Genomic DNA, 23,107 nt, shown 5'->3' with positions numbered 1-23,107 from the left:
AATGAGAAAGATGCTAGCCAGTATTTAATGGTATTGCAGCAAATTTATTCTATCAAACCAAAAGACTGGAAACTTCTTTTCTTGGATGTCAATTCTGATCAAGGAAAGATTTTTGTCTTCAGCAATCTGTATCTGCATCCTCATTTGCTCTTCATCCTCTCGAACATCAACTCTGGCCAAGTACCAAGTCCACAAGTGACAAATATTAAAATACTGCCATACATGAAGTAGAAACATGTACACCAAATTTTACTGTGCGTATTAATAAATATTCTTTATTTAAATTTTGCACATTGCGCTTTTAACATTACATCCAAACATTTCGCAAGTGGATGTCTACTTCGTAAAACCATATATTCAGCTCATTGTCATTTCTGTACAGAAGTATAAGTACAACATTACTTTTTGCCACTAAGTTGTTTTAGTAAGTCTCACAGGAAGAGAAACATTTAATGAAAAGAGATGGCTTAAATCATATGGCAGGCCTGCGTAGCCACGCAACTAAAGACACAAGCCTGAAGAAAGAACAAACTAATGAGGTTACCTCCACCATCTCCCAAAACAAGAAAGAATCACATTGATTTAAGATAAAAATTTGCCGTAAGTCACTAAATTAAGAGGTTTTTTGAAATAGAAGGCGCAGTAGTCATCTTGAGTGTTTCAATGAAAGACAGAGCTATTTTATTTACTTAATTTGCTCCAGCTGTTGTCAACCAGCCACTACAAATGGGCCTCTTGTGATCATTTAAGCGGCAGTATTTATTAAATTTCTCCTTCAGATGCTGTCGGTATTGTTCTCTATTGCTGTAGAAAGACTGGTTATTAGCCATAAATGACTGTATTTCATCTTGTGAGATAAAGATTTCCTCATCTGAAGTACATTCAGACTCATCCTGCAAATTAAAGCAGAAGTTAAAACTATGACTTAAATTAAGAATGGAAAATGCTATGCTGATGGAGGACAGCTAAATATTAAAGCGGTCTAGCTTTTTAGTTTCAATTCAGTAAAATAAAGCCTTTAATTAAAGTGTTTACAGAATAAGCATAATATCATCCTATATTAGAAAGTACTAAATGAGAATAAAATCCAGCTCAACTCGGTTTGAAACTCTGGATCTGTCATTGTCCCAGAAGCTTATGAGCCTGGCTGATGCTAACATACCTTCTTTCTGCCTTAAAAGATCACAAACTGGAGATAGTTACAACTAGTTACCAAATTTTATATAACCAGACTTGTCTCCAGCTGATCCTCAGTTGAAACTTTTATTTCTACAAATTAAGTAAAATATGACCTTTTTTTAACTTAGTTATACAACTACATCATTTAACTTTATAACCATATAAAAAAGACTAGTGTTCTAAAGAATGCAGTTCCAGTAGGTGCCTCATTACTACAGAAAAGACACCGTCCTTCTTCCTTCCCCCTTCTCCAAACCTCACACCAACTACGCACTGGATCACTTAGAATCAGGTGTATACACTTCATCTGCAGTATCAACAACTGGAATCAATTATGAAAGGTTTTCCAAGTTCAGTTAATACTTTTAACCTACATGACAGCTAAAGGAAGTAACCTAGAAAGTAGGCTCTAGTTCCGATTCTGTATTTTTGCCTTCTCTGGAAGGGTGTCTACTACTAACTGCCACTCAGAAAGGCAGTTTGTGCTGGCCTGGTGGCTCAGTCGGCTGGAGCATCGTCCGGATGACACCAAGGTTGTGGGTTCAATCTCCGGTTGGGGCATACATAAGCAACCAATGAATGCATAAATAAGTAGAACAACAAATCAATGTTTTTTTCTCTCTCAAATCAATCAATACATTTTTTAAAAAGATTTTATTTATTTACTCTTAGAGAGAGGTAAAGCAAGGGAGAAAGAGAAGGAAAGAAAGAGCAATGTGTGAGAGATACACTGATCAGTTGCCTCTCGCATGCCCCCAACCGGGGACCTGGCCCACAGCCCAGGTATGTGCCCTGACTGGGAATCAAAATGACGACCTTTGGGTTTGCAAGCTGGCACTCAATCCACTGAGCCACACCAGCCAGGGCTAAAATCTACAAATAAATCTTAAAAAAAAAAAAAAAAAAAAAAAAGAAAGGTGGTTCACTTACAATAACCCTCCTCTTCAAGGAGGCAGATTCCTAGACATAATGCTAATTCTACTCCCCTCTCCCAACTAGTTTCTTCTACCTTTGAGACAAAAGAGGACAAAATGTACTACAGAGTAGCTGCAAAAACAGAATGAAGTCACCGAAAAAGAAAGAAAACAATGCCTTTAATTTCTTAAGAGCCTTCCCCTATTCCCAACTTAAAACCCTCAAAACTACTGTCCCCTTCCACATCTAGCCCATGAGCAATCAGTTACCCACAGTAAGACATCATGGCTTACTTACAAGAAGTTCAACTAAGCTCTTGGCACCTTTTCCAGAATCAGGACCAAATGATGTTTCTGTAGGTTCTGCAAACTGTGGTACATTTTTCCTATGCTCAAACCAAGGCAGTGCCTGCCCACTCTTTTCAGAGCTACAACAGCTTTCAGGATGTGCCTCTTTGGTCTTATCACGGTGAAACACTGTGTGCACGGTATTTCCTGAGGTCTCTCGAGTACCTGGATCTGTAATACAGCTTCCCAGCTTTTGGATCTGAAACCATAGCAAAGGATTTTCCAGATAAAAAGGCAGGAATTAAAAAATGACAACAGTATATTAAATTTTTTAAAAGAATGCTAAATAAAAACAGCAGCTGAAGTGTATTAACTAGACACTACATACCAGATGTTATGCTAACCCATCAATATAATCTCATTTCATCTTCACGGAACCTAATCTGTAGGGACCTGTATCTTCATTTTACAGGTGGGAAAACTAAGACCAAGCTAACTGCTTAATACATTTCAAAGAATTATGAAAAGAATGAACTGATTTATGATTCTCATGGATTGTGGACAAATGACCAAATCAGACACACAGACAAATCACAAGACGGGCAACCAATGGAACTGCATAAGGTGCTCATTCTTCAAAATAGAAAATCAATCCTAGCAGCTAAACTGCACGCTTGCCACTCTAAGGAAAATAGGTTGTTCTTCCCTCTAAGGCAAAGGCTTAAGAATTGTAAGTTATGACACTTACATGTTCATCACATTTCAACATCTTGCTTTTCTTTTTCTTCTTTTTATTTTTTCCTTTGGTGGTGTTCTCTTCAGAATTTGCCCAACATTCAACACAACTATCGCCATCATCCTCTTTGTCTTCACAGTGATGAACACAGGAGTCATCGCCTGCAGGAATCAATCATCTCTTATTTATGTGCTTAAATCAGCCAGGTAGCAGAAATGATTGGGAAGCTAAATCTGAACGTACCGTGTTCGTCATGATTACAAATGCCTTCAGTGCAGGCAACATCTGAACCCTCCCGAGAACCTGTTTCACTGCCTTCCATGCTAGACGAATAGCCACAGTCACTGCCATTACAGTGTGGAGATAAGCCTGAGAATAAATGAGCTAAGTTACAATTAACGTACCAATAAATATGTTAAGACAAGAGTGAACCAACTAAGGACCATGGAAAAATTTTGAAATTGATGGCTTATTAAAAGTAGAAAGTAAGTTAAATAATGAAAATATGATTAGGGATTTATAGTTTCATTGTTTTTATCAAATACTAAGTCAAACATCATTAAAAAAAGGAAATATTAAGTGTCTGACTAAATGATATCCTAGCTGCTATAAAGTAATTCCTCAATTCTAGGTTACAGCATCTTTAAAGCTCTTGCATTTAAAAGTAAAGAAACTTAAGAGTTAATTTTAAGAAGAAATGGTATGTACTTACCTTTCTTTATTTTAGGGGACCCCAAAAGACTGCCACTGCTAGGACAGGTACACGATGTATTCTCATTGGTAACAATTACTTCTACACAATTATTACCATCTTCAGTGCTGCCACAAGCTTTGCAGCTGTTTTCTATGAAGTCTGCTTCCTTTAAGGATCAATATTAAGAGACAGTTTTAAAAAACTTTATCTCCATAATGGCTTCACTCTAATTTCTTTAACATTAACCAATTAGATATGAGTTATGAGGTTAATAAAAAAAACTATTCCCATGAAAAATTATTAATTCACTTCAGGATTATGAGCCAATTAAAAGTAAGTTAAGAGTTAATGGTATGAGGTAAAAGTTTAGGATAGCAGTTCTCCAAGTGTGCTCTGCTGACCCTAGGGGCTACTTAAATCAAAACTAATTTTAATCATAATACAAGATGTGATTTGCCTTTTTCACTGTATTGACACTTACACTAATGGTACAAAAGCAACAGTGGAAAAAGTTCCATGTGCTTTAGCACAAATCAAGGTAGTGGCAATCGAAGTGTACCTGTAATCACTACATTCTTCACCTGTCAAGCACTCTCAGCAGATAAGATAGATGATAGATTTTCACTAATATGAGTATCTTTGAAGAAGTAAAAGTATTAATTTTATTAAAAATCAACCCCTGAGTAGATGCCTTTTTAATAGCCTATGTGACAAATGGGAAGGATGCTTAAAGCACTTTTGCTAAATACTAGAGAACAATCACTGTCTCAAGGAAAAGTGCTTGTGCCATTGTGAGCTGCAAGCCGAACTATCTGCTATTTTCCCTGGAACATCAATTTCATTTGAAAAAAGAATACGAGACTGGATATTTAAAAGACATTTTCTCAAAAATGAATGAATCCAGCCTATCACTTCAAAGAAATCAATGGACAGTATTTGTTGTCAATGATAAAATTCAATCTCTCAAACTACAATCACAATTTTGAAAACTTGTATATGCAAGCACAACGAGTTTGAAGCTTCCCAATAATTAAAAAAACCTTTCTGATGAGATTAGTAGGTTTTAACCTGATTATCTGATATTATATAATGAAATGTCAATACCTGGGAAGATACTCAGTGAACCAGTATCTTTCACATAACCTATGCATTACGTTACCAAATCATGCATGAATGAAAGATCTATTCAAGTGCAAGGCAGACTAATGGATTTTAAATAATACGGTATGAAAAGGTCACTGATGAGGTGTCAGGGTCCACACTGCAACTAATCCTTAAGAAACTACCATTTGTTGAGTTGTAATGCCAAAGAAGAATACCCACAAGTATCTGAGAAAGTGTGTATTAGAATACTCCTCCCTTGTCCTACCATTTACATTTGTGAGACTTTCTTCGTGCTTCAACCAGCAACATCGGAAAACAGACTGAATGCAGAGGCAGATATGAGAATCCACCTGGTTCTTTTTAAGCCAAATATTAAAAAGATTGACAAAAATACAAAATAATACCACCCTTCTCACCTTTTCTTTTGAAAATAGCTTTTTAGCCCTGGCTGGTGTGACTCAGTGGACTGAGTGCTGGCCTGTGAACCACAGGGTTGCCAGTTTGATTCCCAGTCAGGGCACATGCCTGGGTTGCAGGCCTGGTCCCCAGTAGGGGGCATACAGAAGGCAACCCACACATTGATATTTCTCTACCTCCCTCCCTCCCGTCCCATCTCTCTAAAAATAAATAAATAAAGTCTTAAAAAAAAGAGAGAAAATAGCTTTTAAAAAAAGTTATTCATGTTAATATATAATGAGACTATTATTTTTAAAAGAATTTTTAAATTTCTCCATTTTAATTTCTAATGCACTAAATGTTGACAAGTATTAATCTACATAAACAAAAGCTCACGGGCACCTTAATTTTTAAGAATGCAAAGGGATCCTGAGACCAAAAAGTTGAGAACTTTCCACATTTGGATTTTGATCTAACAGCATATGGAGGTCAGAGAAAAGATAACTATCCAACACTGTCTTTATAATACAAACACACGACAATAAAACTTTTGGCTTATACAGATTATAGTTGGAAAAAAGGCAGTAGCCCACATTCTGGAAAATGCACAGTAAAAACGCCAAAATCTAGCAAACAGAAATACTATCTATTCATGAGTCAGTATTAAGGAACACTACCTTCTCTTGGCTTACTTCCTTCTCGTCTGCTGTTTGTAGGGGAGTAGGAATGTCACATACACATTTATTTTTTCGTCTATTCTTCCGTTTTTGGCGTTTCTTTTCTTGCTTGAGTTCTCTTACTCGTTCCTCCTCTGAAAATTCTTCACATAGTTGTTCCAATCGACTAATACCTTGTACTTTTTCCACAGTCATCTATTACAGAAACAAAGTTGAGAGTGAATTAGTCAAAACTTCCTTTACTTTCCATAAAAATTCTCATTTTTAATTTTAAATTAAACCAAAACACAGAAACTGGTATTTCATGCTGCAATTCTGTCTAATAGTCCCCACAAAGAATCTCAAATGTTCATACCTTAAGTGATTAACAGTCTTAAAATCTACTCAGGAAGTGAATATACAACTAGTCCATATGGAAAAGCAGACTTATATACACTCCTCCAGCATATTCTAATTTGAAATTTCAGAATTTTAACACAGCAAAGTAAACATTCATTTCTTCACACAATGAAACTATTTAACCTGATTAGATGATCTAGTTTCTGAAGACAGAAACATACAAAGAGAAAAGGGATAGGAAATCTGTTTAGCAAGAACTAGCACAGATCGCAGACTCCTCAGAAAGGTGCTTTAAGTTCATGACAGGCATCTGGGGGTGGGGGATGGGGGAAGGTCCGTAGCTTTCATACTGTTCTCACAAGGGACTGGTGAACAAGGTAAAGGATTACAACCACATCCTAGAATATAACAAAATATTCACTAGCCAAGAATTTATGCTGTACAGGGTATAACGGAAAAAAGGTTACCAAATCACAAACACTAAACCCAACACCAACATTATTATAGAAAGCCTTCAGTGTACTTGTAAGTTCTTTAAAAAAAAAACTGTATTTATTGATTTGGGGGGGGAAGGGGGGAAGAAAGAGATTTGTTATTCCATTTGTTTACGCATTCACTGGTTGATTCTTCTATGTGCCCTGACAGGGGATCGAACCCACAACCTTGGCATATTGGGATGACCTTCTAACCAACTGAGCTACCCATCCAGCGCCAGAGTAGTTCTTACATCGTGGCATTTTGACAGCATTACTTCATATTATTAGACATCAACAAGCAAACTGGGGCTCATTACCAGTTTCTAATTTTGTTTATTTTTGGACTACTCTTAATTTTTCATTAGTTATGTTTCATGGCAGCATCTTGGTAAATAATCATCAACTTCAGTTTTCTGAAAGTCTAAAAAGCCAAGGCTTATAGAGTAACACGACAAAAAAAAAACAAAGAAAAACCCACAAACTACTTCTAAGTTCCAGTTCCCACAAAACCCCTCCCCAACCTCCCTAAAAGCCATGACACTATATCAGCTGATTGCAGCCCTGGGGCAAGGTGAGAATGGTAGTTTATATAAAGATTCAGTCCAATAATTTGACTGAGCAATCTTGGACACCCAAAGGAGCCCACTGTTCTTACCTCAAAACTCTTACGTAAAGCATCAACACCAAGATAGAAAAGCATCTGCCACGTCTGCTCCTCTGCCCGTAGTTTTTGCCAGATCCGATGCAGTCTTTCATAAAGATGAATTCCCAAGCAGGTCAGAACTTCTTCTTGAGCTATATCTATTGTCTTAGCATGCCTTTCTCTTCGCCTATAAAGGAGAATAAATCACACAAAATTCCTAATAACCTTAAATGGAACAGTAAAACTTGGATAACATATCTACAAGTTCAAGTTTTAAACACAATCTTCATACCTGTTAACAACTTAGTAACAAGACAGTTATACATTCAAACTCAATGTATAGAAAAATACATAAGCACACGTTTATAACCAATGAAAAATACACATGCAGGTAGAACTCAGTTCTAATATTGTTAAAAATAACGTAATTCAGGAACTGGTCCTAGACAGATGTTTTTTTTGAGTACAGAAGTCACATACAAATGTCCAGCTTGTAGTTGGCATGACAGTTCCTTTAACCTTCCAATTATAGCAAATGCCTACTTGGTTTTTGTTTCTTTTTTTGAGGGTAAATGGAGAAAGGCAATGCCAAACTGATTTAATTATGCGCAAAAGCCCTCTAGGCCAGTCTTTAGAAGTGTTCACAGAACTTCAGGGATAAAATAAGCCTTGGTATTCTAAATGCCTAGCAGAAAGTAGGCACTCAAATGAGAGTTGGTACACAACACACAAAGGGAAATGGGTTCCATTTATTCTATAAACAACATTGTCTGGTATTTTCACCACAAAGCCAGAGATAAAATTTTAGCTTCCTAATTTAGTAATATACACAGTTCATGAATTACATTAATAAAGTATATTTTAACCCACTTCCTATGCAGAAACCATCATTATGAACAAAATTTAAATATGGAAATGAATGGACGGAAGAGGAAAAAAATTCCTTCTAATCATTTTCAAATGAAAATGATAATCTGTAATAATGAAAGCCAAAAAAGCCTTCCTACTTCAAGCAACAAAGAGCAGAGGACTGAACCAAACACCACAGAACACTTTCTCCCTGTTTTTACTTAGTTAATTAAGAAACACACATTTTAAAGAAAGCAAAAATTTTACAGGCACACTTTGATTTATACATATATCATATGAATTGAGGCAGGTGATGGAAATAAACTTTTAGTAATAAAATGAAGCAAAGCGCTAGATAGCCCATTCTAGCAAATTACATACTCATACCCTCCTGCGAACTCTGGCTCAGCACGACCCAAAAGATGTGCAATGAAGTCCGTTTCACAGCAAACATGTATGTGTCGTTCATGTGGGCAGCACCGTAAGCCTTCATAAAGTGCAGCACAGTAGCCCTTCTCTTTGCTGCAATCAAGTTCACCAATAAGGATGTTGTATGCTCGGAGGACTTTATTTTTGCAATCAGTGCAAAACCTGTTGAAAAGAAAAACCACAAAATTAAGAACTGGCTGTGTAATTATTTCACGAGGGATATAATGGTGTACTAGACAATAAGACTGCCCTCCTATGTACAGCATTAAAAAAAAAGCCTCCATACACAATGGAAAACATACACAAGGTAAAGTAAATGCAAATTTAGAGATTACATGAATACAGATAGATCTCCATTTGCAAATTTTAAACTTGAGAAACACAGGGGTCAAAAGAACGAGGCAGTTCCGTACTCGCTAGTTTATAGAATGCATGCCCAGAAAATATTAGTTGTCAAAGACGAGCGTACCTCCACTTCAAAAGCTATTTGCACAGGTCAGAAATGAAACAACAGAGGCTCCGAGCCAATGACTTGTAGGACCCTTTTCTTTTCACCCTCTGAAAATAGCTGGTATCTTCAACCAGTAAACCTTGATTCAGGTTTTTACTACATTTTATTTTAGTTCATCACTAGCTAAGCGTTTGGGGGCTGGGAGCAACAATACACAGTTGTAGACAACATTCACATAGAAACGTGCTTTAAACTTAAGTGTATATAATGTAGCAAACATGTAGAAGAGCATGTGAATATAGACGATGATGAAATTTTAAGAAACCAAACATTACTCAACCAGAAAAATAAAAAGAGCCGTGGCTGGTGTGGCTCAGTGGACTGAGACAGCCTGTGAATCAAGAGGCCGCTGGTTCGATTCCCAGTCCAGGCACATACCTGGGTTTCGGGGTCAGGTTGGGGCATGCCAGAGGCAGCCAACAATGTTCCTCTCTCACACTGATGTTTCTGTCCCTCTCTTTCTCCCTCCCTCCTCCAATCAATCAATCGAAATATACTTTAAAAGTCTTTAAAAAATAAAAGAATAGAAGCCTGGTTACTTTATCTTTAAATTCCTGAAACAAGAGGAGCTTGGTCTAGTGAACAAGCCTGGCTCATAATATTAATAACTGCTTCTCTTCAGCTGTGGTAGAACCAGGAAATTTTTTTTTGATTCTCACCCAAGGATATGTTCATTGATTTTAGAAAGAGAGGAAGGGAAAGAGAGTAAAAGAACAAAGATGTGAGAGAAACATTGATCAGTTACCACCCGTATGTGCCCAGAACAGTGATCGAACCTGCAAGCTAGGTATGTGCCTGACCAGGGATCAAACCCACAATCTTTCCGTGCACAGGACAATGCTCCAATCAACTGATCCACCCGCCAGAGATAGAACCAGGAAATTTTGATCTGATTTAAATTCATTACTAGGTGAGCTCATCTGTTCTCGTGGCCTCAGCCAACATGTCTGATTCTCAACTCTACAGCTCTGTTCAAGTCCCTGCCTGCCCTTGCCCAGGGGCCAGACCCATACTGAGAAACAAGAAATATCCCAGATGTCCAAGAGCCAACATGTTAAACTCACTGTCCAAAACCAAAGGTAACACTGTTCCCTTCCTATGTCCCCTTCCATTCCTGCTAAGAACATCACCATTCACACAATCACCCAGGATGAAAACCTCAGTTAATTCTAGTTTCTCCTTAGGTCCCCCTTTGAGGGGTAGAGCCAGTTGGTATCAATTCTTTCTTACCTCTGTGTAGGTCCCTTCTTCCAATTCTCTCTTCTATTTTAAATTGCCTAGACAATTTTTTAAAAAGCTTCTTAACTGGTTTCTGTTTCCACTTTTCTAGCCCTAATGCATCTCTCATACCAAAATGATTTTTAAATACAAATCTGATTATCTCACTCTCAGCTTAAAAACCTCCTGTCTACAAATAAAATTCAAACTTTTTAAGGCATTCAGTGATTTCTTCTTTTACCCAACCTACTATTTCTAGCCCTAATTCCCAAGGCTCACCTCTCCCTTCATGGTCCCACCCACTCTACCCTGCCTTGCACACACACCATATATATATAATGGACTACTCTGCATATAATTCATGTGTCTCTACCTCAAAGTCTTTTTTCTTCTGCTTCCTTCCCATGACTCCCCACATCCTTTATCATTTGCTTAAATCATGTCCATCCTTAAAGAAGCCTTCTGCAATTCCCGTAACTAGAATTCAACCCTTCTCTGTATTCCACTTATTGGCTTACACTTCTTACTATATTATCTACCCTTATGCTGCCACACATTAGTTTGATACATCATCTTTCTGGCCCAACAGTAGATAACTGTGTTTCTTGAAATGAATGTATACTAAATTAGAGGCTCCAAGCCCACTTGGTAAACAAAGGCAATAATGTTGACAAATAAAATTTTAAAAGTAACTCAAAATGGGTTAAAGACCTAAATATGAAGACCTGAAACTCTAAAACTCCTAAAAGAAAACACACGGCAGAAAAACTTCGTGACCCTGGAAGAGGTGGTAATTTTTTAGATATGACATCAAAAGCACAGGGAACTGCCCTGGCTTGTGTGGCTCAGTGGTTGAGTGCCAACCTGCGAACCAAAGGGTTGCCAGTTTAATTCCCGGTCTAGGGGGCGCATGAGAGGTAACCACACATTAATGTTTCTCTCCCTTTCTCTATCCCTCCCTTCCCTTCTCTCTAAAAATAAATAAAATCTTTTTTTAAAAACAAGCACAGGGAACAAAAGAATAAACAACGAAACAACATCAATCTTAAAAACTTCTGTGTAGGACAGGAAACAATCAACACAATGAAAAGCAACCTATGGAATATTTGCAAATGGATGAGAGGTTAATATACAGAATATATAAAGAACTCCTATAACTCACTAACAAAACATCCAATTAATAGGTAGGCAAAAGACATAAACAGACATTTCTCCAAAGATATACAAATGGCTAACAAGCACATGAAAAGATACTCAGTATCACCAGTCATCAGGGAAATGCAAATCAAAACCATGCAATATCAGCTCATACATGTTAGTCCGGGCACTATTAAAAAAAAAAAAAAACCCAGAAAATAACAAGTGTTGGCAAGGATGTGGAGAAATTAAAACTTTTGTGGGATTGTAAAACGGTGCTGCGAATGTGGGATTTCCTCAAAAAATTAAAAAGAGAGAACTACCATTATGATCCAGCAATCCACTTCTGGGTACACATCCTGAAGAACTGAACACAAGACCTCAACGAGACATTTGCACACTCATGTTCAGTGCTGGATTTTTCACAACAGTTAAGGATGTGGTAACAACTTAATGACCACTGATAGGTGGATGTGGTATATACACACAATGGAATACTACTCAGCTGTAAAAATCAAGGAAATTCTGTCATGTTACAACATGGATGAACCTTGAGGACGTTACGCTAGGGAAGATAAGCAGATCACAAAAAAGACCAATATAGCACTGCGTGATTTCACCTATATTAAATTACCTAAAGTAATCAAACTCATAGCAACAGAAAATAGAATGGTGGTTGCCAGGGGATGGGGGCAAGGGTAGAAAGGGGAGTTGTTCATTGGGCATAGTTTCAGCCATGCAAGACGGAAAAAATTCTAGCCCTCTGTTGCATAACAATGTGCACACAGTTCACAACACTGTAATGTACACTTGGAAACTGTTAAGAGGAACAGTTTATATTATATGGTTTTCTTTTACCACAATTTTTTTTTAAAAAGTCCTTCCCTTAGAGGGAGAAATGGACATGGACACAGAATTAACAAATCCTACCATGTTTTCAGGTTATAAATAGTAAGTTTACATTTTCTGGGAAATAAATGGTTAAATATCATACAGTACCAATGATGAAACTTGAAATATTTCCCCCATATTGTACTGCTCTAAATCCTCAGAGTAGTTTAATATGTTTGACTGTACATAATCGTAACATAAGTAAACAGTGATTTAAAAATACAACAGCCATACAATACGAAACCAACAGATAAAAATTTTAAAAAGGAGAGAAAGAGGGAGAGATGCGGGCGCAGCACAAAGGCTAACACTGAAAGTCGTCCCATACAGGAACTATCTACCTACCATTAAACTCAACCTAGTGCCAGGTAGTAACGGAAAGCCTGTCCCTGAAGGAGGTCAATGACAGGTTACTCTGGATAACCTACAGCCAAGCACCTTTCAGCTACACCGTGATGACCATTACACTTACCTGTGTTTTCGCAGGTATGTTTCTAGTGTTTCTAAAAGACAACTAGAGTCAATTAAAACTACTTCATCCCTGCATTCTTGGGACATTAGTTCCCATACATCCATCCAACAACCTCTGCAGAAAGAAAAAAAATGTTAGTAAGAAGGAGAAATAGATAAGGGTAAAAACATTTTAAAAAGCGGAGTAAAGGATTGCTTGATTTTACCTGGCTGGTCCCTGGAAAGGTCCATAATGCAAAATGATCCTACACTTGCTGTCCTTCCTGTGGTCTTCACTACTTCTCTTATCTGTACTTAACTTCTCTGAACTGACACTGCTACTGCTCCCTTCACTGTAGTACAGTACAGTACAAAGCTTAGTGACACTGAGATTAGCTGAAGGAATAATTTCTGTTATCTGTATTAAAATCACGAACTCTTTAATACATTAAAATATTAGTAGGATAAGTTAGCAAATTTGTATATATATAATTACACATTCACTTTAAGCTTATTAAAATGGGATTTAAACATGCTCATATATTTATATAAAAACTTCTGCTCAACTATTAAGTTTACCTCATACAATTGAACAGCATTTATATTTACCAAGATAGCAACTGGTTAATATACTAAGCATTTTATGAGCAAATGTACTTGGAATGTTCTAAAGTCAAAAGGGCTGAAAAAAATTATATTTTCACCCATAAATGTGACTTGATATTCCAAAAATTGAAAATTACAACAACTTTTGATATACTCGATGTGATCTTATAGCTAGTCCATGGCCACAAAATTTGTATCTGCCTTTACATTTATAAGTAGCTGGGAAAGTCACAGATTAATCTTACGGTGAATATATTTTCATATATACTAAAATAAAAATAGCATACTAAGATGAATACTTTACACAGCCTAAATTAACAGTAAGTACTATACATATAATTTTTTAAAAACTTATTAAAAACTTCCCAGACCCTCCCTTGCCCACAGGTTTCAATGTGGCGCTGGTCATGCATTTTGTTTTACTGAAGTGTGCATTCCAAGAGAAATCTGTGTCTATATTCCATTCAGTAACAGCCTTAATTTTGCACAATTCTGAACTCGCTCCTGCCTGTTCTTCTGCAGGTCTCACTACAGTACTAGAAATTCATTACCTTGGATGCATGAAATGGAAAAAACCTCTGAATCTTTACTCAACCTACATTATATAGTTAAGTGTTTCTCAACCCCCTGCCCACCATATAAGGTCATACATACATACATACACACATATATATACATATATATAAAATTCAGTTCCCTATTCCCTCTAATAAGGGCTCAGGTCAAGGATCAGTGCTCTTTATTTTTTTTAAACAAAACCACAACTCCTGCTCTGGCTTCCATGTTATATCCTTCTCTCAGCTCTCATATTTCCTCTTTTTCTAATTATGTTCAAGTGATCTATAATCTCTCTCAAACTCGAGTTCTCATAACTGAGACAAAGGTTTATGAAATCAGAGCTGGGGAACAATTATTCCACATCGAGATGTAAAAGCATTATCCTAAAAAAAGCTTTTTAAAAATATATTCTACAACTCAAATCAAGATCTTATCCATAATCTCTTTACACCAAATGTTTTTATATTACTCCTTCCGTTCAAGATGAAACTTTTTGAAAAAGAAGCCTCTCCACTTCCTTGCTCTACTCCCATTCTTTCCACTCACAGCTTAATCCATTACAACCTTACACTGCATTCATTCACCTATCCATTCCGATCTGGACTCAGTTTCCACTCAGCCCACAGAGCTGCTCATCAAGATCACCAATGGTGTCAGTTTTGCTATAGCTAGGAGACACTTTTAGGTCCTTCCTGTCCCAAGCAGTAGTCAACACAGCTGACCAGACCCTCCTAAATACACTCTTCTCCCTTGGTTTCCTCCTCTCTGGCCACTCTTTCTCAAGTTTCTTTACTGAGTTCTACTTTTATACCGTTAAATTGAATCCCTTGGCATTCTTCTCTCTCTCTCTACTCTTCCTCTTGGTAATCTTATATATCATTCTCTAAGGTAATCTTGAACCATCAGCTACTGGTCTAGACCTTCCTTTCAAATCTCAAACTTACTGCCAGACAAAAAAACAACTACTTGGGTTTACTTGTATGGACATGAGAATACTCTCAGGAAAGCTGAATTGAATTGCTGCAATTAGTTAGGCTGAAACCTAATCAATTGGAGTATACTTTCCCTGCATAAAGTCTAAACAGAAAAATGGGGAACAGTGGAAATATATAAAATGGAAAATCACAGCAGCATACAATGGCAGTGACTATCCAAAGTGGAAGAGAGGGAGTCTTGGCTAGCCAGTTGCACTCCCTGGTCTGTTCTCCATATGGCATGTGGGAATAACCAAAGCTACCTTAGGAGACATTGCTTAAGATCAACTAACTCCATTCATACTATTTCGTAACTCAGCAAACAGCCTTCTAAAACATTTACGTTCCATGTGGTAGTGCTGTAGCTGCAGGGGGATGTGAAGTCTGTGGAGGTTTGTTTTGTTTTAAGCTGAGACAGGAAAACAGAACTGTATGTCAATTTAATGAAAGTAGAAAAGTGATGATGCAAAGTCATCGAGAATGAGGGGAGACAGAATTCAGAGCAAAAGTGGAAGAACTGGTGTTTGAAGGAGGGTGGCAAGGAGCACAGATGTGTAAGACACTGGAGTACCTGTTGCTTTTTAGTTCCTCGATGAAGAACATGCACAACAACAAAAAATACAGAAGGCAGGCTTTTTATTATACCATACTATTCTGTAGGTTTAACCAACAGGTCAGTAAAGGTTATTGTCTTACGAGACTAGATTTTGCATTCACAAAGTCAGGAATTCTCTGAAGATACTTAATATTGAATCAGGTATGTGAAATAACCATTATCCTTAGATAACCACTTTAGGTTATGTAGAGCTTTCACTGGGTTCAGAATACTCTCGCATTTAGAATCCACGTAATGTGTGATTTTTGTTTGGATCCTAATTCTAACAAATCAACGTAAAAAGACACTTTTTGAGACAGTTGAAAAAATCTGACTACAAACTGGGTATTGGATTATTATAGTTAATTCTGTTAGATATTATAGTTAATTCTGTTAGATATTATAGTTAATTCTGTTAGATTTATATAGTGTCGTTATGAAAGAAAATGTCCACATATTTAGAGATACATGTGGAAACATGCAGGAGTAAAACATGATGCCCAAGACTTGCTTGAAAATGCTACAGCAAAAAAAGGGAGGATAAGCAAAACAAATGTGCCAAATCTTGGTGACTAGTATTGAATCTGGGTGAAGGCATTTGAGGGAGGGGGATCCTTGTATAGTCTACTTTTCTATGTGTTTCACAGTTTTCATAATAAAATTTTTTTTTAATGTTTGTTTCTGATTACAGGAAAAAAAAAACAACAAACCTTGTTAATAGATTACTAACACACAGCCACCTGGTCATCAAGGTCTTTTTATCAGGGAGGACAATGTCTATACAACAGTGGTGTCAACATTTTTAAGGAGATTTTTGAAATTAATTCGTAAGTATAATTTTACATTATCCCATTCTCTCCAAAACAAGAGTTACTTCTTAGAAACTCCCTTCAAATTCCATGGCTTCTCCTTACCACCCACAACCCCAAGCAACTCTGTAGGGGGCAACTGTGATATTGTGCTGGGAGATGAGGGCAGAAGCAACCTTGGGCATTGTAGCACCTAACCAAGAAGAAAACTTCGAATTAGTTACATAAACAAACATTGCTATAACTGATTCAAGCCTTTTCTTAATCCTTGATAAATTATTAAGAAGATCTACAGATAAGACAAGAAATATAAGCTATAAATTAATATAATTAGTAATATGTAAATAACTATATTAATATGTTTAATATATGTTAACATAGTTAACATATTAATAGTTTAATGTGTTATTAATTACAAATATGTTAAATATCATTTGACAATTGAGAGTGAATGTTTGTTATTAATAATTGCTGATGTAATTATATTAATTTATATTAATGTTATTGGTATATAAATACTAAATAAATCAAAGAATGATATTACTATGAAAAACTTATATTGGCTACATAAATTTCCACAAACATCTCTACCTCTTTCCTCTGAAATACATTTCATATAAGAAACCTTTTTTTAAAAACTCAAACCTATACTGAGAATCTGTATAGCATCAGAAAGGCCTATATAAGTAGGAGACATTTATTTTGACCTTTGTTATAACGTAACCAATAAAGAAATAGAACTGGCAGTGTTTTTATTCTTTTTACTGAACATAATCAACATTTACAATTTTAACAACAACAAAGTATCTTGGTAGTCAGCTCTACTTACCCCAAAGGTTTTGGTTTGTGTGTATCTAAAGAGTGCAACTGACATCTCTTGTTCTTTTTACTTTTTGGAATAGCATCTATCATGTCATTCAATTTGGACCTAATTAAAAATAAACCATTAAAGATTTGATTAATATTTATTTTTCTTTAAAATTTTCAAAATATTTACTGCCTTTTAGTGAGAAGTATAATTAAAGTATTAAAGACACAGCACTTTGAAAATTTCTCAGCAAACAAATTCTAATCCAAGAGAGACTGTACATTAGTCTTCCCATTCCATTCTCAGTCTGTCAAAATGCTGAGTGACCTGCTCTACTCAGTACACTCTTTCCCCCAGACTGCATCTGTCTCATTCATCCCTACATCTGCACTTCATCTAGACTGTGCCTAGCACTCTATGACTGATTGCTACCTGGCTCTTAGCCACCTTCCCTTGTCCAAACATTATCTAAATATACACTATATCCTTGATGAGGAGTCATCAACAGAAATTTTACGCAAATACAGAGATATATAAAGCTAATATCCACACCCTACATCCAACTAATCAAGAAAGCCTGTAAACTCTTAACTTTTGTGTATATCCAGAACCAAGTCACTTCTCATCACCTCCACCATGACCACTCTTGCCCTATTCTCTTTAGTTTAGTAAACTGCAACAGCTGGCCTCCCAAATGGTCTCCTTCCTTCCACCCTTTGTCTTTACATTCCAAGGTTTCACTTAGCAGCTGGAGTGATCTTTTCAAAATAAAAATCCTATTATGTCTTTTCTCTGTTCAAAAACCCTCTAAAGCTTCTTTTCTCAGGCAGAATAAAAACCCAAAGTCTCTACCATCACATCTGAATAGGAAAGCCCCAGGTTTTGGTCTTCACACCTCTTCTCTTTTCCTGTATACACACTCTTTGATGATCATATCTCACCTCATGCGTTTAAATGTTATATATGTGTGTGTGTGTGTATATATATATTCTATATGTATTTATGTACTATGTATGTAGTTTAAATACCGTATTTATAGTTTAAATACTATATATGAGGGGGGAACCAAAAAAACCCCCCAAAATTTACTGATAAAAATTGTGTATTTATCCTTATATGTTTAAACTTTGGTCACCTTCAAAGTACTCTCCATTTGATGCAATACACTTACCAAGACATTTTTTTCCACTGCTCGAAACAGTTTTTGAGCTCATTAATTCTGATGCCTTTTAGTGTTTCTGCTGTTTTTAGTTTGATCTCTTCCATAGTGGAAAAATTTTGCCCTTTGAGGATTTTTTCTTCCGGGGAAGCAAAAAAAAGTCACTTGAGGCAAGATCAGGTGAATAGAGAGGGTGGGGGCCATGCTGTTTTTGGTCAAAAACTGTTGAATGCTCAGCGCAGTATGGGCACGTGTGCTCATAAATCATCCATCATGAAATGGGCAAACGCGTTTAAAGAGTGTTCAAAGAAAGTTCACTGAAGTGGAATGCAGCCTCTCACAATGATGCCAGCTGGTACACTGATACAGGTAAGTTCCTCCAACACTCACCTAGCGGCAGAAGCCTGTATTACAAAAGGACTACTCTCCAGAAGATAATTATAGTTTTGGGGGGGTCCCCTCATATATGTGTGTGTCTGTGTATGCAGTATGTATATATACAGGGTCCACATACACATAACATATGGACTATTATATACACACACTCAAGTACACACACATATAAACCCATGAGGTGAGAGAAAAAACACCTTGGTAGGTGTACTGCATCAAATGGAGAGTACTTTGAAGGTGACTGAAGTTTAAACATGTAAGAATAAATACACAATTTTTATAAATGAATTCCATTTTTTGGTTCCCTCCTCATATGCAGTACTTAAACTATAAATATAGTATTTAAACTATATATATAGTATATAAATACATATGGAATACACACACACACAACATTTAAACGCATGAGGTGAGATATGATCATCACAGAGTGTGTATACAGGAAAAGAGAAGAGGTCTGAAGACCCAATCCTGGGGCTTTCCTATTTACAGGTGATGGTAGGGTCTGCCACAAATAACACCTCTTGTTTCTTACAAAATCTTTTATTACAAATCAAAAGCATGTAATTCTGTAACATAACAGTATCACACTTGAGCACACCATTTGCCATTTTAGGTGAAATGTTCAAATTGCTGTCCATTGCATGCAAGACATTCATGTCTCCTACCAGCCACACTCAAGCAAGCCTTACTTCTGCCAGACCCTGTATATTGGTGTGTGTGTGTGTGTGTGTGTGTACGTGCATGCTGACGAACAAAAATTTACATCTCTAGGCCAGGGCTGTCTGAACTCTACTTGGATGTCCAATTAGTAACTCAAACTTAACACATCCAAAAGGGAACTCTGCAAAATTCTTCCATTCTGAGCCATCTCAGTCAATGAAAACCATTTGTCCTACTCTTCAGACCCCAAATCTGAGAATCATCCTTGATGTCTTCCTCCATATCCAATCTACCCAAAAATTCTGTTGGCTCATTCTTCAAATTATATCCAGAATCTTTTTTTTTTTTAAAGATTTTATTTATTTGCTTTTAGAGAAGGGAAGGGAGGGAGAAAGGGAAACACTGATGTGCGAGATACATCCATGGGTTGCCTCTCGCACACCCCCAACTGGAGACCTGGCCCAAAACCCAGGCATGTGTCCTGACTGAGAATCAAACCGGCGACCCTTAGGTTCACAGGCACTCAAACCACTGAGCCACACCAGCCAGGGCCGTCTAACTATTTATTACTTCTGTGGCCACCATACCGTTGTATCTCACATGGATTATTAAACATCCTGTTTCTCTGATCTTCCTCCATCCTTCCATTTATTCTCGACAGAGGTCAAAGGAAGCCAAACTTCAAGTCAGACCTGTCACTCTGCTCAAAACCCTCCCAAATCTCCCCATGTCACTCGGAGTTTAAAAAAAAAACAAAACACCTCAGGTGGAACTCCATAATTGGGCTTTTTATTCTTCTGACCTTATTTTTTATTACTCTTCCCTTCATCCGACTCCAGCCACTCCAGTGGCTTCCTTGCTGTTCTTCAAATGTGCCAGGAAAACTCCAACATCTCAAGCTTTACACTGCTGCCCCATCTCTGCCTTCCTTCAGCTATTCACATGGTTCACTCCATTCACGTCTATACCCAATGTTATTTTATCAGAGGCCTTCCCTAGCCATCCTTCATATTAATTCTACCTACTCATTCTCTGTAATATCATACCTGACAAATTACATATGTGCTTATATCCTGCCTTTCCCTGCAGGGAAACAGAAATTTTATAGTCATGAGCACATATAAAATTACTGAAAGTGAAATCAAGCTTTGTCCCAACCAAATTTAGAATAAATTCTCCCACTGTCACCAAGTTAAAAAATTTAACAAACCATTTTTTCCCTAATTGACTATACTTACCCATGTACATAAAATAACGTATAAAGCTTCTTGGCATCAGTCATACAGCTTCGAGTGACAGATAGGACTCCCTTGGGCCCTATTGTCAAGGGTTCAAGGGCAGGATTTCCAGATTCTACAAGCTGGGAAAAGAGGCGCTCCACACTGCGACGACAACCAACACATGGGACAAGCTGAGAAAGTGCGCTCAAGACTTCACGTGATGTCACCACCATGGCAATACTTAGATCTTGTTGCTTAAGCATACTATGTCGCTGAGAGAGAGAGAAAGAAAAATGAGGAACAATCCCTAAGGAGTACATAAAACTATTCTTCCACTACTACTTCTGGTTCCTATCTGCGTGCATTTAGTGCAATATAGGAAAGGCTTGCCATCTCTATCTGCCACTGAGTCAGAAAGGCAACGAAATGGCCTTGTCCATGCTGTACTGAAAAAGAAGCCCTGCATCCGCAAATTCAGTGCTTACTCAGTGCATATGAAACTTAGTACTCCTGCTTTTTAATTTTAATTAAAAAAGTAAAAATTAATAAAGACACAATACAGATTTACCATGTCTTCTGAACTTTTAACAACACACTATGTTTAACTACAGGAGTCAAGTTAGGATGGTGATCAGGTAGAGCAGCAAATTCTTAATCTGGAGGTATGGACAGGTGTGCTGTGGATTAGTAAGCAGGAACAATGCCTACCTTACCTATGTAGGAGAAGCCTGCAATGAGTAACTAATATGCTGGTGCACATGAATGCTATCTGTTGGTTATGATGACAAGGTAGAAAAATGACTGAGAAGCAAAGCTGTAGAGATATGGGCAAAACTCTAGTAAATAACTTCTACCTGGATGGAGTTAAAGTTACACTACAAGTAATAACCCCAGCTTTACTAAAAACAGATACCCCCCAAAATAGATTTTTCTCATATTTATTATTAACCATCCATTGACAGTTTTCTCCAAAAGTAAAGACAGAATTCTGAAATGACAATTTATCCTCCATTATCTTAATTATATATAGTACATTATAAAGTACCATTGTGCTTAAGAATTATACAAAAATCAGAAAGATCACAATGCAGGATTAGTTTTTTGTTTTGGGTTTTTTTTTTACTTGAATAAAACAATTACTACAGAAAAAAACCAGCAAGTTCTCAATGAGAAGTTGTATACCTTATCTTTAAAAAATAGGAAAGAGTTCTTGCTAGTATGGCTCAGTGGATTGAGCGCCAGCCTGTGAACCAAAGGGTGGCTGGTTGGATTCCCAGTCAGGGCACATGCCTGGGTTGCTGGCCAGGTCCCCAGTAGGGGGAGCAAGAGGAAACTACACACACGGTTCCCTTTCTCTCTCCCTTCCCCTCTCTAAAAATAAATAAATAAAATGTTTAAAAAAAAAATAGGAAAGATGACTTGGTAAAATTAAAAGCCTTATAGACATGTAAAATGGTTACACATCACAACCAAATCTCTTTCACATAACAGGTACATAAATATATTCACAGTAGCAACTTCAGTGTAATCTTAAGACTTAGAGAGCCCTAGGCAAAACAAAATTAATAAGGCTAAAATTTTCAATGACACTTTAAAACACACACACAATTTAAAATTCTGAGTTTTAAAACTATTACCTGAATGAACTGCTTCAGTTGTGCACCATTATTTTGATGCCCATCGAGATTTAACACATTGTCAGGAAATTCCATCACCATCTTAATATGTAAAAGAATAAAAATCAATTATTTTATCTTATTTGAACACATGCTACAGACTATGTTACAAACACTTAGGACAGAAATAGACCCCCAAAGCCAGATTCTCCCACGTGCCAAAAAACGTTAAAAAAAAAAAATCCAAGCCACACACGTTTCTAAAGCAAGAAGCAGTATAGGCATTCGGGGCAAGAACACTGAAGGTAGGCAGACATGAGTTCATGCCCCAGCTCTGTCACTTATAATCTATGTCATCTGATTCTCAGCTTCTTCATTTACAAAATGAGATTATGTAATAATTTTTAGTATCTCTCACATAGTAGGTTGTGAGGATTAAATGATATTTAAAAGTATTTCTTGTGGTGGCTAATAGTAGCATTTACTAAATGAAATAACCTGATACTTTACATTAAATACCCTGACATTTTAATTCATTCCTCCTAACTATGGAATACAGTATATGTTAAAACGCAAATGACCACATGTATGATATGATATGATATATATCACATATAAATGAGAAGTACTCAGATCAGTACTTGGCACATAGTAAATGTCTGCTCTAATTATAAACTAAAGGGATACACTGAGATATTTATTCAATTACCAAAATTCACTACCAGAGGAAGAGAAATACAAAAAAGCTTAAGGATGTTTCAGGATGTCAGATATG

The 23,107-nt window shown here is 36.8% G+C and overlaps 1 protein-coding gene across 5 annotated transcripts in view; it reads right to left on the bottom strand.

The window, feature by feature from the left end:
• Positions 1–247: 247 nt before the first annotated feature.
• Positions 248–23,107, bottom strand: part of GGNBP2 (gametogenetin binding protein 2) — a 29,659-nt gene continuing 6,799 nt past the window's right edge. For 4 of the 5 annotated variants that reach the window (XM_024572972.4, XM_024572975.4, XM_024572974.4 and 1 more), the window contains exons 3-14: positions 22,354–22,434; positions 20,735–20,988; positions 17,303–17,401; positions 12,954–13,067; positions 8,677–8,886; positions 7,459–7,633; positions 5,989–6,183; positions 3,830–3,977; positions 3,361–3,486; positions 3,130–3,278; positions 2,392–2,640; positions 248–893 (exon numbers count right to left, since the gene is read on the bottom strand). In XM_024572972.4, the coding sequence (XP_024428740.1) occupies positions 690–893; positions 2,392–2,640; positions 3,130–3,278; positions 3,361–3,486; positions 3,830–3,977; positions 5,989–6,183; positions 7,459–7,633; positions 8,677–8,886; positions 12,954–13,067; positions 17,303–17,401; positions 20,735–20,988; positions 22,354–22,434 (2,004 nt within the window). In that variant the 3' untranslated portion in view covers positions 248–689. The remainder of the gene's footprint in view (positions 894–2,391; positions 2,641–3,129; positions 3,279–3,360; positions 3,487–3,829; positions 3,978–5,988; positions 6,184–7,458; positions 7,634–8,676; positions 8,887–12,953; positions 13,068–17,302; positions 17,402–20,734; positions 20,989–22,353; positions 22,435–23,107) is intronic. The other variant, XM_071219349.1, reaches the window with a different exon arrangement.

Source organism: Desmodus rotundus, chromosome 9, assembly GCF_022682495.2.
Source record: "Desmodus rotundus isolate HL8 chromosome 9, HLdesRot8A.1, whole genome shotgun sequence".
NCBI classification, from domain to species: Eukaryota; Metazoa; Chordata; class Mammalia; order Chiroptera; family Phyllostomidae; genus Desmodus; species Desmodus rotundus.
Note: the sequence above shows the minus strand (reverse complement) of the source record. Positions and strands in the feature narration are given on the sequence as shown.